General features: G+C 44.1%; 1 protein-coding gene across 14 annotated transcripts in view; it reads right to left on the bottom strand.

The window, feature by feature from the left end:
* The window catches only part of IDE (insulin degrading enzyme), a 58,122-nt gene that overhangs the window by 4,373 nt on the left and 39,714 nt on the right, over positions 1-14,035 (bottom strand). For all 14 annotated transcript variants that reach the window (XM_083505830.1, XM_083505825.1, XM_083505832.1 and 11 more), the window contains exons 18-24: positions 12,444-12,535; positions 7,743-7,854; positions 6,445-6,612; positions 5,259-5,531; positions 4,561-4,622; positions 971-1,043; positions 594-661 (exon numbers count right to left, since the gene is read on the bottom strand). In XM_083505830.1, the coding sequence (XP_083361956.1) occupies positions 594-661; positions 971-1,043; positions 4,561-4,622; positions 5,259-5,531; positions 6,445-6,612; positions 7,743-7,854; positions 12,444-12,535 (848 nt within the window). The remainder of the gene's footprint in view (positions 1-593; positions 662-970; positions 1,044-4,560; positions 4,623-5,258; positions 5,532-6,444; positions 6,613-7,742; positions 7,855-12,443; positions 12,536-14,035) is intronic.

Raw genomic sequence — 14,035 nt, 5'->3', positions numbered from 1 at the left:
CATAGCCTATATGTATTCACTGAAGCAAAATTCATTTTTAAAATCATCAGCCAAAGGGTGACCAAGTCCTTAAGTTTCAGTTAAAAAGTCAATAGCAAAAAAATTATAACTAAGATCCAAACCTTGCTTACATAAGAACTTCCTTCAGATGCAAAATTTACGAGATAAAATTGCCTAAAAAGTGGCTTCTTACAAAACTATATATCCAATATGTTATGATGACAATCTTAAGACAGGAACATCTCTCTGTGCTTGACAGGTAGGTGTGGTTTGCTTCAAATGGCCAAATACAGAAGCCTAATTGGGCCTAATTAGCTCCATGTACCAGAAGTGCCACACCCCAAATCTATACTATTCACGACACTCACAATTTTTCTAAAGGCTTGTTCACACAGTGGTTAAGCTGTCCCAAGCATAGCAGCCAGATAGGTCCCATGAGTAATGCATTTCCTGGTGGTGATATGCACCACCAGTCTCATTTGAACACAGGGATAGTTACTTCTAAACATGATAAGGCTGAGTGAGTAATAACAGTGTTGGAGCGTATATTGGGCACTCTCACTTTTTTCATAAATGATTAAAAAACATCTTACCTGTGGCAGTGGTGGAGCTGGTGCCAGGTTTACATCATTCTGAGATGGAAATTCTCCCACAACAGGGCCTGTTTAAAGCAACAACAACAACAGTTCATAAACCTCTAGGAAAACATCTACTTTTATACACAGATATTAAACAGACCATTAAAAGCAAAGGGTTGAACTGCTTTTCGTACTGCTTGAAAACCTGCACACTTGCAAACTTTTCTCACATTTGTTATTCTCCAGGACTCCTGAGAGTGAATATACTCCCACTGATCCACTAGAGGTCATAACCATCCTTTGCAAAAGATTCTGTTTGTTCTACCAAGTGTTTTTCTGTGCAAACTTGAGTGAAGATAATTTGGAAACAAAGAAAGGCACTCAGTACTTACAGGAATCCATTTCCCGTGCTAGTACATGCACGGATACTTTGTGCCTTCTTTGAGCATCAACTGACAACATCTCCTACAGAAAGACAGAGGAAAGAAAGATGAGAATCGGTTATTCCAACAAAAGCACAGGAACATCTGCACTGCAGACCAAAGTGTGCAAGAAAGTCTGCTAGCCCGGAGCAGATATGCCTGACCCAAGCAGGACACTTTATCCAAGTAGGGTGGAATGTCCAAAAAGGAAGAGAAATATGTAGCCTATGCACACTGTGATATGCAGCCAACTGCTGCTTCTTATGCTGTCATATACAATCTCAAGTCACTCTTTTGCAAACATGAAAACACCTGTTCAGTGTTAAACAGAACTGACCTACTGGGCCCCTCCCTGATCCTGAGCAGGGCTGGCTTGTCAATATTTCAGTTATGCCTGTGAGTCCACCCCATTAACTCACCCTGGCTGTTACATAGTGCTTGTGGCCTGCCCAAGAAAACCTCAAATTCTGCCAAAATCTCTTCCACATACTGTGGAAGGTAAATAAAATTAATGATAAAATAGGTGCACTTACTAGAGATGAGAGCCATTTTTGAATAATCTAGAAACACCAGCAATACTTAAGAGCAATATTAAAATATATGGCAAGAGTAAGCAATTCAAAGTCAATCTAGCTGTCAGTTGCTCAAATCTTTTAAAAGCTTCATTAACAGAATTAGCTGGGGAGTAAATCAATTGCCTTCCGCAACTGTAATCAAATAATTTAACTACAATGCACTTATATCAATAATTAACATTTTCTTAATCGGCTGTAATGACAAGTCTACTGAAAACCATGATGCAATGCACAGTCAAGTTCTATTAGCACTGACTTGAACACAATGAGCATTCATAATTAAAAGTAACTAAAGTGGTTCTAGAAAAAGCATCTCCATTCCAAAGTTGCGGGGGGGGGGGCAGTTAATGGCAAGCTCCTTACACAAATATTTTTTTAAGAGAGGCTTCAATTCCAAAATATTTTTTAATTTACTTTTTTAGATGGCAGGAAGAAATTTGCCTCACTTCAAAGAAGCTGCCTTATAATCTGTTCAACAGAAATGCTGCACAGTGTTTCTTTCCCTTTCTTGCATCCCTTCTTGCAGTGTGTATGTACACATGCAAAAGCTGGGGGAATGAATGGACTGGGGGTATGGATGGAGGAATATGGTGTGGGGGTGTGTGCATAAGGGGTGGATTGATAGGAGGGAGCATGGCTATCATCTTGGATATCCTCATGACTGCTCCTGGTGTGGAGACACTGAAAGCACATCTTCTACCTCTTGATTACAGTCTGCAACCATGCATTTTAACTGCACACCAAGCAGCTGTGTTTGACAGACAGGATAAGGATTCAGAGCTCTCTCCTAATCCACTCTGCTGTTTGAAAACAGGGACCCAAAGGGATGTGCACTGCCCTTATATGCTGCCTCTTTCAGCTGTGTGTGCATTTGGCTTCCCCCGGTACTTCATGCTCTGCAACCATTGGGGCATGGAAGGAAATACTCTTTTGTATGGTTTCTAGCCTGGGGGAGGGTTCATTAGTGGGGCTTCTACTGCTGAAGAGTCATGTGCTTCCTTGTCCACCTCCACCTTGTTCTGTTGTACTACTCCCAAAACCAATACTAGCATATATGTAACATGTATTCTGCTTAGGATATTCAAACCAAAGATCCAAAAAGCATGCATGAATTTGTCTGAGTCACTTCAAAACTGTAATGACCACGCCTTTTTAAATAAGCATCAGCTATTAAAGGGGGAAAATTAGTTCGTCTGAACTTGAACCAACAGCCCTGGAATATGTTTAACGTATTCATTTTTACCTGCCTTGCAAGCTGCACACATTGCACCCTTACTTGTTACTGCCACCTGGTCGTACTGCTTTCTTCCACTGGCAGTTTGGAGGGGATAAGCAAAATGTTTTGCAAGTGCGCTACTGCTTTAGCGCTGTGCCTTTTGGCATTGTTTAGCTTTCAGTGTTTCTTGCAAGTTGTGGGCATTGTGACTTGATGGTTACACACCTCTCTTAGCATGCACAGATTGCCTCTCTCTGTGTCCATGTGGCATGTGAGTGTTGTTGCAGTCTTGCCCCTGATTTGGGGAGGTTATTCCAGGGACATTGGGAGCTTGACTGCTGTTAATATTGTAAGAGCGGCCCTATTGGATCAGACCAAAGGCCTAGCTTGTGCAGCATTCTGCTCTCACAATGGCCAAGCCAATGTATATGGTAACCCCACAAGGAGGACAGGAAAACAATAACACTATTATCTTTTGTAGTGTTCCTGTTGTATTTTCTCCTCGTCTCTTCCAAGCTGGGCTTGAGTTAGACCAGAGGTTTTCAACCTTTTTGGGTCCATGGCTCCCTTGACCAACAATATTTTTTCTGTGGTACCCCGTGGGCCTCTTGAGCTCAGCTATGTCATCCCCTGCCTGCAGAGCTAGCAGCCCCTCACCCCTTTTCAAACACGCTCCATTGTGGAGTGTTTCCTCAGCCTCCTCTCTTTTCCTCGCTCCTTGGGAATCCGCTGGGTAGCTGCTGCCCCTGGTCTCTGAGCTGCCCCCCCTCAAAAAGAGTTGCCTCCTTCCACTGCCCCACAGGGGCCTGGGAAGCACCCCCTGGCCAGCCCCAGAGACACCATTCACCTGGGGAGCTCGTAGCCAGGGCTGCTGCAACAAACAGTTGTGCAAGCCTTTGGGAGGCAGAGATGCAAGAGGGTATCAGAGGAGGAAGGGAAGGGAAGAAGGAGAGACAGAGGCCAGTGTTGTCCATGGCAACCGTGACCATCATTCAAGCCACTCCAGGGTGCCACGGCCCACTGGTTGAGAACCACCAAGTTGGACTATAGGACTCCTCTGCTATGTACTTGTATTGCAATAAGCAGCTGCTCAATAAGGCAATATTATTAATTTTGCAAAATCACCAATTACTGTTATACATACAGAGCTGATTGCAAGGTTCAAACAACCCTGTAACTCCTTAAATACAGTATACAAACAGTTCAGGTGCTATACGTAACAATGACAATAGTAGCTGCAGAGATGTCCCCAAGGACAACGTGTGCTTTGTAGAATCTGGCTAAAGAACAACAACAAAAATAGTTGTTCTTCCCCACCCCCATCTGCTTTAAAAAGCTTTTAGAATATAGTGTCACAATTTTAACCCAACCAGATATATATAATTGTTCCTGTAAAGAGCTTTGGCTTGTCCAGGCAAAAAAGAAGAGAAAAACTATCATTTACATGTTTGAATTATGCTGACAGTATGCACAGAATTAAGTTAGCAAGCATTCTGATGAGTGACTAGGGAATAATTGGGGAACAACATTTTTACCCTGGTAAAAAGAATGTGGAATAAAATAAAAAAAACAGAAGAATACTCACAGGCTCTATTGTCATGTTCATAGCACACAGCAACATTTTAACATCTGGTATATGTATGTACTCCATTTAGATAAATGTTGTGATGTTTATCAAGTTCTCAAACTGTTATTAATATATTCCCTTAAATTTTACACAATTTTACAATCAGAAGCTAAACTAATCAGAAATATTATGATCAGCTTACCTTATAAAAGTGCATAATATCATCCTTAGTAAGAGTTTTGAGATATGCCACTTCAATGTTATCTGGACGACAAGGATTATAATTAATACAATTATGAAATTTACACTTCCTTCAAACCACAACACCTCAGCATATTGTAATTATTATTATTATTTATTGAATTTATGTACCGCCCTATACCCGAAATATGCCTGTCACTGAAAATATTGCTACCCTGAAGGATCAGGACATTTTCTGAAGCCTGTGCACATGTGACATTCCATGTCCTTAGCTATGATTAATGGATCAGGAGTATCTGCATCAAGCATCATATGTTCTTAGACTGATGCAAAGGAAGGGATAAGGCAGCACTGGAATTTCTAGAATGCAAATCCCTCATCACATAATCGGTTATAAGAATACATGCCAGGCAGCTTTCAAAAATGGAATGTGGTCTAGATAGGGCAAAAAATAGATAATACCACAGAAATAGCTAATAATAATTTAATTTTAAAAAATTATTATTTGTACCCTACCCATCTGACCAGGTCACCCCGGCTATGTGCAGTATCCCAGCATTGTGACTTTGATACTAATTAATCTTCTAAGTGTATTCCAGAACTAAATATTATTATTTTATCATGCATGGTCTGAATTGTTACTTTTGTTAAGCTTTCATCCAAAAAAATTTACATTTCCAGCTTGGGAGTGCTTCTTACCTCTGTCAAAGTTATATTGCTGGGAAATAATTTCGCCCCAGTATTTTGCACACTCAGCAGACAGTTTCTTTGGTTTGTCAAGGCGACGAATTGCTAAAGCCTGGATGTGCTTCTGGAAGGCTTCATCAGACATGTCCTCTATACTCTTCTCCATGGTTTTTAAAAAAGCTTCAACCCTGCTCTCCAAGTAGTGTGGAGGTTTTTCTGACTGGATGATAAATCGTAGTCCTTGGATACCATTTGCCCGCCGTGGACCACTGAACACAATGTAACCTTGAAAAAAACCAAATAATTCATTCTATTAGACTCACTAAATAAATAATTAAAAAAGACAGAAGGGGTTTGTATTTCTGCCCTTGAATTCTGGCCAAATTCTAACATGACCATTAGTGCCTTAAATGGCCTTACATCAAGTGAATAGATGATATAACTATCGTAACTAATCTCAGGTTTTAGCTTTCGTGCAAGCTAATGGAGGGATCTCACATTATGCATTTTGACCATGAAGAAAACAGCATATATATTAAAATTGTATAAATCACTTCCATGATTCTCCTGTATCTCTTTGAAACAGTGATTTCATTGATTTGTCACTGAGCACAAAGGGCCCCAAACCAGCAATAAGATTCCACAGCCATCACATGGACAGCACATTACATTGAACTATAGTGGCTGAAGTATACAATCCAAATTCTGCTCACTATAACAATATTTAGGTGATCTATGAAGACAGGTGTCAGGGAACTGACATCGGAACTAGAGGCGGAGGGAAGGCTCTCAAATGATGCTGGAGAAGGGCCCAGCAGGGAGAGAGGCAGCTCCGCAGATGGGGAAGCAAATCAGCGCAACACCAGGGATATAGAGGGGCTGATGGGGGAATCGGCGAGAGGGCTCCAGGACTCTTCACCGGACACCAGCGGGGAGAGCACGGGTCCTCCGTTACCCACGCCCACCCTACGCAGAAGACTTCCGCGCAGAGAGAGTAGGAGGAGACTGGGTGTCAAACAACTTTTATGTTGGAAAAGATTTAAGAAACGCCCACTGACGGATTCTGCTAGCGACTGAGGCAGCCACGAAGTGAAGGGCTGCCCAGACTGAAAGGTTTAGCAAGGCAACAAAGCCTGGAGAGGCGGCAACTTACGCACGAGCAACCCATACACATTACAACAGGCAAGCTATTATTTACCTAACTGTTCTTTAGTGCGCAGGGTATTGAAGCAAGGCTCTGAGATGATTTGACAGAAGAGCTCCAAAAACATATTCTCTGAGGTGCTTTGCATATCTGTTTGATAATATATTTCAATGCCACAATTGTTATGAACCTCATTCCTCTGTTGATAGACGAACCAACCTCCTAAAAAAACATGAAAATGATGCAAAGGGTCATTTTGAAAGATGGTCAAGCAGGGAACCATCCATACTCTCTATGCGATGTACACTAGTTTAGAGAAGAAAATATACCGTATTTTTCGCTCTATAACACGCACCCAACTATAACACGGATGTAGTTTTTAGAGGAGGAAAATCCGTAGGCATGCCATCCGTAGGCATTCCCTCCATAACACGCACAGACATTTCCCCTTACTTTTTAGGAGGAAAAAAGTGAGTGTTATGGTGCAAAAAATACGGTAAGTACTCTATATAAACACAATCTGGAAGCCTAGGACTGAAATGAATTACCGTATTTTTTGCTCTATAAGACTCACTTTTTCCCTCCTAAAAGTAAGGGGAAATGTATGTGCGTCTTATGGAGCAAATGCAGGCTGCGCAGCTATCCCAGAAGCCAGAACAGCAAGAGGGATTGCTGCTTTCACTGCGCAGCAATCCCTCTTGCTGTTCTGGCTTCTGAGATTCAGAATATTTTTTTTCTTGTTTTCCTCCTCCAAAAACTAGGTGCGTCTTGTCGTCTGGTGCATCTTATAGAACAAAAAATACGGTACTTTTTCTAGTCATGGTTTCTTTGTTCCATGAGCAAAGAACTTCAGCTTATATTATAATCAGGTGCATAATTACCCCAAACAATGCCAGTGAGTGGTTTGGTAAACAGTAGTTCTCGTTTCCATGTTAGCAACTAGCCCCAAAATGATGCATGATCTGCCCATGATGCACCTCTACACATTGCTATCCATTTTTCTACTCTGCAGTGCTTAACTCTTTGTACGCTGTGAATAAATTCAGGATATATATTTGAAAGTCAAATACTGATGCTTGAGTGATTTCATTTGTATAGTAATTCTGCACTCTATTCAGTGAGGAAGACCTTTTCCTCCAAAACTAACACAGAGATTAACACAGACCTAGATTATTGTTGCCAAAATAATATATCATTTTGGCGTTGATTTTGAAATATTTGCCACGCAGTACAGAAAGCAAGTCACTTTCTAAAAACAAATCAAGAAATTTCATCCTGACTTACTGCAAATGCAAGCACCATGAACCTCAGCTTTATATGTTTTATAGCTTATGTCCCAATGGACAACTTACTGTCAGGCAGCTGTACTTCTCTATACCTTACAAGCTGGCTTGGAAGCAGAGGTTTTGTATGAGCATGCTCAATGAGAGTGTCTTCAATCATTTGCATAATTCCTAATGCAGCCTGGAAGAGAAGAAATTCATTGGAGATTTTATTCATCTCCTGGCAATTGTCCATGTGGTAGCACACAGAAGGATAACAGGTATTACGGAAAATGGCAAAATTAGAAAGGAAAAGGAGATGACTAATTGCAGCAGATGCAAGCATTAGGAATGCAAAGCCAAGTTGGTACGTGTGACAGCTATGAAGCACACAAAACTGAAAGGCTGAATCTTTGCTTCTACATTATGTTTTAAATACTTTTAGAAAACAAGATCAACTTTTTTAAAAAATAAATACACATTTTATATGCAATGGCTGTGCCCTACATCTTAGCACACAAGGCTGAATTGTTTTTTCCTCCCTGCCCCCCCTCTTCATTTACAGAAAATATGTCAACTCATTGCTACTTTGATGTCCACAGCCAGCATCTGCTGTATCATCCCCATATTACTTTTGTCTCCTACTCTTCTGCATTTAGTTTCTGAAAGTTTAGTGAAACCACACAAGTCCTTAGTTCCCCCTTCATTTCCTACTTTATGCATTGATTAAGGTCCAAGTCCATGGTCCTCTTAAGCCTGTAACTATGAGAGACGTGTATGCATCATGGGGCTAAAACAATACAGCTGCACAAACAGCAAAAATGTCTTTGACAAGCCAATGTTATAAAACCCTTTGACCATCTCCAGAGAGGAGTCTTACTTTCTGGAGTTGATATCAAAATCACTATGCATTAAAGTACCAAATAAAACCTTACGATAATGAGTAACAAATCTACAAAAAAGCCCCAAGTCACTCTAGGGAAAGCCTTTATAGAGGAAACAAACTCATCAAGATGTATTGAAATTAAATCCAAAATAATAAAGGCTGTTAAAAGCTAACTGTGCTTATAGAGATGCAAAACTCCAAAGCCTTTTTGAAAGATACAGTCATATTCAGATATGCAACTTCAAAATGAAAACTACAAGGCTGGGTCAACTGATCTGAACTCAAGAAAATCTCATTTACAGTGGTACCCCGCAAGACGAATGCCTCGCAAGACGGAAAACCCGCAAGACGAAAGGGTTTTCTGTTTTGGAGGCGCTTCGCAAGACGAATTTCCCTATGGGCTTGCATCGCAAGACGAAAGCCCATAGGGAAATGCTGGCGGTCGGGAGCAAAGACTTTTGCCCACAGCCGGCCTTCAGAAGAGGACCTCTTCTGAAGGCCGGCGGGGGGCAAAAGTCTTTGCTCCCCCCGCCTGCCTTCCCCCCGCCTGCCCCGGGCGATCTTAAAATGCTGGCAGGCGGGAGCGAAGCGTTCGCTGCCGACCCCCAGCATTTTAAAATCTCCAAGGGACAGCAGAGAAGTCTCTGTCCCGGGGAGATTTAAAAATGCTGGGGGTCGGCAGCGCTTCGCTGCCGACCCCCAGCATTTTAAAACGCTGTTCGAAGCGGGGGGCGGGAACATCTGCCCCATCCGCCCCACTTCGGAACGATGTTCCGAAGGGGGGCGGGGGGCGGGAACATCTGCCCCATCCGCCCCACTTCGGAACGATGTTCCGAAGGGGGGAGGGGGGCGGGAACAGCTGCCCCAGCCGCCCCACTTCGGAACGATGTTCCGAAGTGGGGAGGTGGGGCGGGAACATCTGCCCCATCCGCCCCACTTCGGAACGATGTTCCGAAGTGGGGAGGTGGGGCGGGAACATCTGCCCCATCCGCCCCACTTCGGAACGATGTTCCGAAGGGGGGAGGGCGGGCGGGAACAGCTGCCCCATCCGCCCCACTTCGGAACGATGTTCCGAAGGGGGGAGGGCGGGCGGGAACAGCTGCCCCATCCGCCCCACTTCGGACCGATGTTCCGAAGGGGGGAGGTGGGGCGGGAACAGCTGCCCCATCCGCCCCACTTCGGAACGATGTTCCGAAGGGGGGAGGGGGGCGGGAACAGCTGCCCCAGCCGCCCCACTTCGGAACGATGTTCCGAAGGGGGGAGGGGGGCGGGAACAGCTGCCCCATCCGCCCCACTTCGGAACGATGTTCCGAAGGGGGGAGGGGGGGCGGGAACAGCTGCCCCATCCGCCCCACTTCGGAACGATGTTCCGAAGGGGGGAGGGGGGCGGGAACAGCTGCCCCAGCCGCCCCACTTCGGAACGATGTTCCGAAGGGGGGAGGGGGGCGGGAACATCTGCCCCATCCGCCCCACTTCGGAACGATGTTCCGAAGGGGGGCGGGGGGGCGGGAAGAGCTGCCCCATCCGCCCCACTTCGGAACGATGTTCCGAAGGGGGGAGGGCGGGCGGGAACATCTGCCCCATCCGCCCCCCTTCGGAACGATGTTCCGAAGGGGGGAGGGCGGGCGGGAACAGCTGCCCCATCCGCCCCACTTCGGAACGATGTTCCGAAGGGGGGGAGGGGGGCGGGAACAGCTGCCCCATCCGCCCCACTTCGGAACGATGTTCCGAAGGGGGGAGGGGGGCGGGAAGAGCTGCCCCATCCGCCCCACTTCGGAACGATGTTCCGAAGGGGGGAGGTGGGGCGGGAACAGCTGCCAGATCCGCCCCACTTCGGAACGATGTTCCGAAGGGGGGAGGGGGGCGGGAACATCTGCCCCATCCGCCCCCCTTGGGAACGATGTTCCGAAGGGGGGAGGGGGGCGGGAACATCTGCCCCATCCGCCCCACTTCGGAACGATGTTCCGAAGGGGGGAGGTGGGGCGGGAACAGCTGCCCCAGCCGCCCCACTTCGGAACGATGTTCCGAAGGGGGGAGGTGGGGCGGGAACAGCTGCCCCAGCCGCCCCACTTCGGAACGATGTTCCGAAGCGGGGCGGGGGGGGCGGGAACACCTTCTGAAGGCGGGCAGGGGGCGAAAGTCTTTGTCCCCCCTGCCTGCCTTCCCAGGGGCTTTTAAATTGCCCCGGACAGCGGAGAAGTCCTCCGCTGTCCGGGGCGATTTTAAAATGCCGCCCGCCAGCATTTTAAGATAGCCCCGCACAGCGGAGAAGTCCTCCGCTGTCCCAGGGTTTTTTAAAATGCTGGGGGTGGGAAGAAAAGCCCTTGTTCCCCCCCAGCCTTCAGAAGAGGTCCGGGGACAGACTGTCCCCGGACCTGGCCTGAAGGTGGTTTCCCTAGGAACGCATTAATTGATTTTCAATGCATTCCTATGGGAAACCGTGCATCGCAAGACGAAAAAACCGCAAGACGAAGAGAATTGCGGAACGGATTAATTTCGTCTTGCGAGGCACCACTGTAAAATGTGCTTTAAAATTCAAATTCAGTAAGCCAAAACCTTTTGGATTCTAACATCACAGAAAGTAACCTTGCATAGAAAAGACAACATTTAAAAATGCTAAACCAGGGTGTGGTTTGATTAAATAAATAATGTCAAGGAAAGCCACTTCCTCTTCCATGAAACCAAATATCCAGGTATGGTAGATGTCATTGTTCACTGCGCAGTTCACTATCTGGGGAGACTCAAATAGTTTTTACTAGTCCTTAATGGCTCATGCGGGAGGACTTTGAGACCTTGCCCTTTTGGTTTGCCTTAAGTCAAATTATTTTACCATTACTATGGCATTAAGGGTTATTTTAAGATGCTCAGAAATAAGTGAGCTGGACGTGCTCATTCACTGTTGCCTTTTAACATAAAATATATACAGTTTCTACAGATAGAGAACCTTAAAGTTTTTTCTACAAACATGGCTGTTGGTACCTTCCTCGTACTTATTATATCCAACCAATATACGCAATACAGAGCTGTCACACTTAGCGCAAATATGTAAGACCCTAGTCTCATTTTACAGGTAGGTATGGAAGCAAACTAGCTCTATAATTTCATAAAAAGTACCATTAACATCGCTGCATTAAATTCCTTTGCTAGGATAATATTAAAACATCTCACAAAGCTGTACCAGGCAATCTTATACTATAACATTAAAGTCACAATGTCTATTATTTCCAGCTCACAGACTGCCATTTAACATTAGCCACTGACTTCATTCTCAGCTATTTTAAATACATGCTCTTGGTTCAAATTATATGCCTGTTTGAGAACTTAAGTGTGTGGATCTAGCATTCAATTTTACAGCCTTATTTCATCACTGAAGCAGACTGCGCAGATACCATGAAGTATAAACTGCCTGAAAGCTCATTCCAATACATGTTGGAATGCAAGTCCCTTGAACATTCAAGTAGTTTTGCTTGATTTTAAGAAATCACTTAACAGGGTCAGTTACTTATCTGGGACAAAAAGGAAGCATCACACAGCCAAACAGTTCAATCTTGAATGTGAAAAGTAAGCTTAAAGAGACATCACAGATATGATTGTGCACCTGTACTGTCCCCAAGATATGTAATAAGAAACAGAAACCTAAGTCTGGGATACAGCATTGTGAAGATTTCATTTCAAATAGATGTCATAGCCATTCTGTGTTATTTTATACTCTTTTCTCTAGTTAAAGACACCCACAGAACAATATTGGACAAGCAAAGCTGTAAGATAGACTCACTGACAGAAAAGCTTATGAAGATTTAAAAAGCAAGCATGGATCAAAAGATAGAGAAACTTAAGTAAACCCTTGATTTTACGTACAATTATCAGTATAAATCTGCTTCTGGTGAAAAACGTATCAAACCAACCTGTTTTGTTATATTGCCATGGAGAAGTGCTTCAATGTGTAACCGTGACAACAGCTGAGAAATAAAGGCCTTGAGACGGGGAAGGGTGACATCTACAATAGATATTTAGACGTTTAAAATCAATCACATTTTCCATTTTGAAAAACAAGGCCTATATCATCCTAAAATCCAATACATGTCTTAGAAGATGACAAAGAAAATTATAATAATCAACAAAAGTCAGTGGGAGTTTTCTTCACAAATATTCAGGTTTGGGAAAGTTTCCAGGACAAAATTGCAGTGCTCACTGCGTAGTTTGCCTTGCTTAGAATTCACATGTTATTTGACCCAGATTCCAACACAGAAAAGAAAAGAGAAAGGCAGACAGACAGACTATGCTGCACTGCAGTTAGGCTAAACAGACATCCAGCCTCAAAAATAGTAACAGTCATTCAGGTGGTGGCTGAAGATAAAGCTTAAGCTGTTAAGTACATAAAAGAACATGTAGTTTATCATTCCCCATCATCTTGACAGCAATTATTTCTGAATGGCAGTTTCAGAGATTGGTGGTTATTCTGAAATTAATTAAACTTTTCATAGATATGTATGGTAGGATTAATGCCTTTAGCTACCGGCACATCTAAACACCCGCTGAAACACACGTGAGTGTAGATGAATATAAATGGTGAATACAAGTTTAAGTGCCACCAGAGTGGATTGTGGCAATCAACCTTAGAAACTAAACAATCAGCATAACCTAGATTTCACACCTCCACTCCCTTGTAGAAGTGTACAAAGGGAAAGATGGGAAACTTACATAGGGGTCAGGGGGTGAGGAGGGAATATTGGAAAGAAATTTCTTCCTCCTGCCTGTCTACAGCCAGGCATACGGATCACTAGTAAATAGATGCTGTGTAAATAAGATCTCTGATATCACTGATGGTAAGGTAGAGAACATAGGAATGCTGTATTTGGGGTTGTTCTTGAGGCTGCAGCTACCGCAGAATGATTATGCTGACTGTTACTCAGGCAGGCAAGAAGCGATCATATTGCAACAAATTCTGCACTGACTGATGGTTATGGGATCCAAGTATTTAAAGGAGCACCTCCCCTGATAACTCCCAGCCCAGTCTATGTGGAGGAAGTCCTGCTTGGATGCTGCTGGAGGGCGAGGCCCGTGGGGTGGTGAAGTGGAGCAAGGTCTTCTTAATGAGATTAAGAAGACTGAGATTATATTGTCCGGATGGTGCTGATGTTTCAGTGTCACTTAAAGACAGTGCTGCATCCAATGAAGTTGTCCCATTACTGCAAGGACAACAGAGGGGGACAGCAGAGGAGGGCTCTTGTCTTCATGTCCTGCTTGGGAGCATCTCCAATGGCATATAGATGGCCACTGCTGCAAACAGAATGCTAAACTAGAAGGATGTTTGATTTAATCCATTTAGTCTACATCTGGCCCTGAAGATGGGAATGGGGACTAGGTTGGATTGGATAGTGATTTCCCCTTTGCTTCATTCTCTGCTGCTGTCATTAGAATCACTCATGAGTTTGTGTTGGCCCAGTTCATTTGTCTGATAACAGACATGGGCTTCTAAGTGGAGCAGCGTGAGCCC

Source organism: Podarcis liolepis (genome assembly GCF_965112155.1).
Source record: "Podarcis liolepis genome assembly, chromosome: 5".
NCBI classification, from domain to species: domain Eukaryota; kingdom Metazoa; phylum Chordata; class Lepidosauria; order Squamata; family Lacertidae; genus Podarcis; species Podarcis liolepis.
The sequence above is the reverse complement of the archived record's forward strand: the minus strand, read 5'-3'. Positions and strand labels throughout refer to the sequence as shown.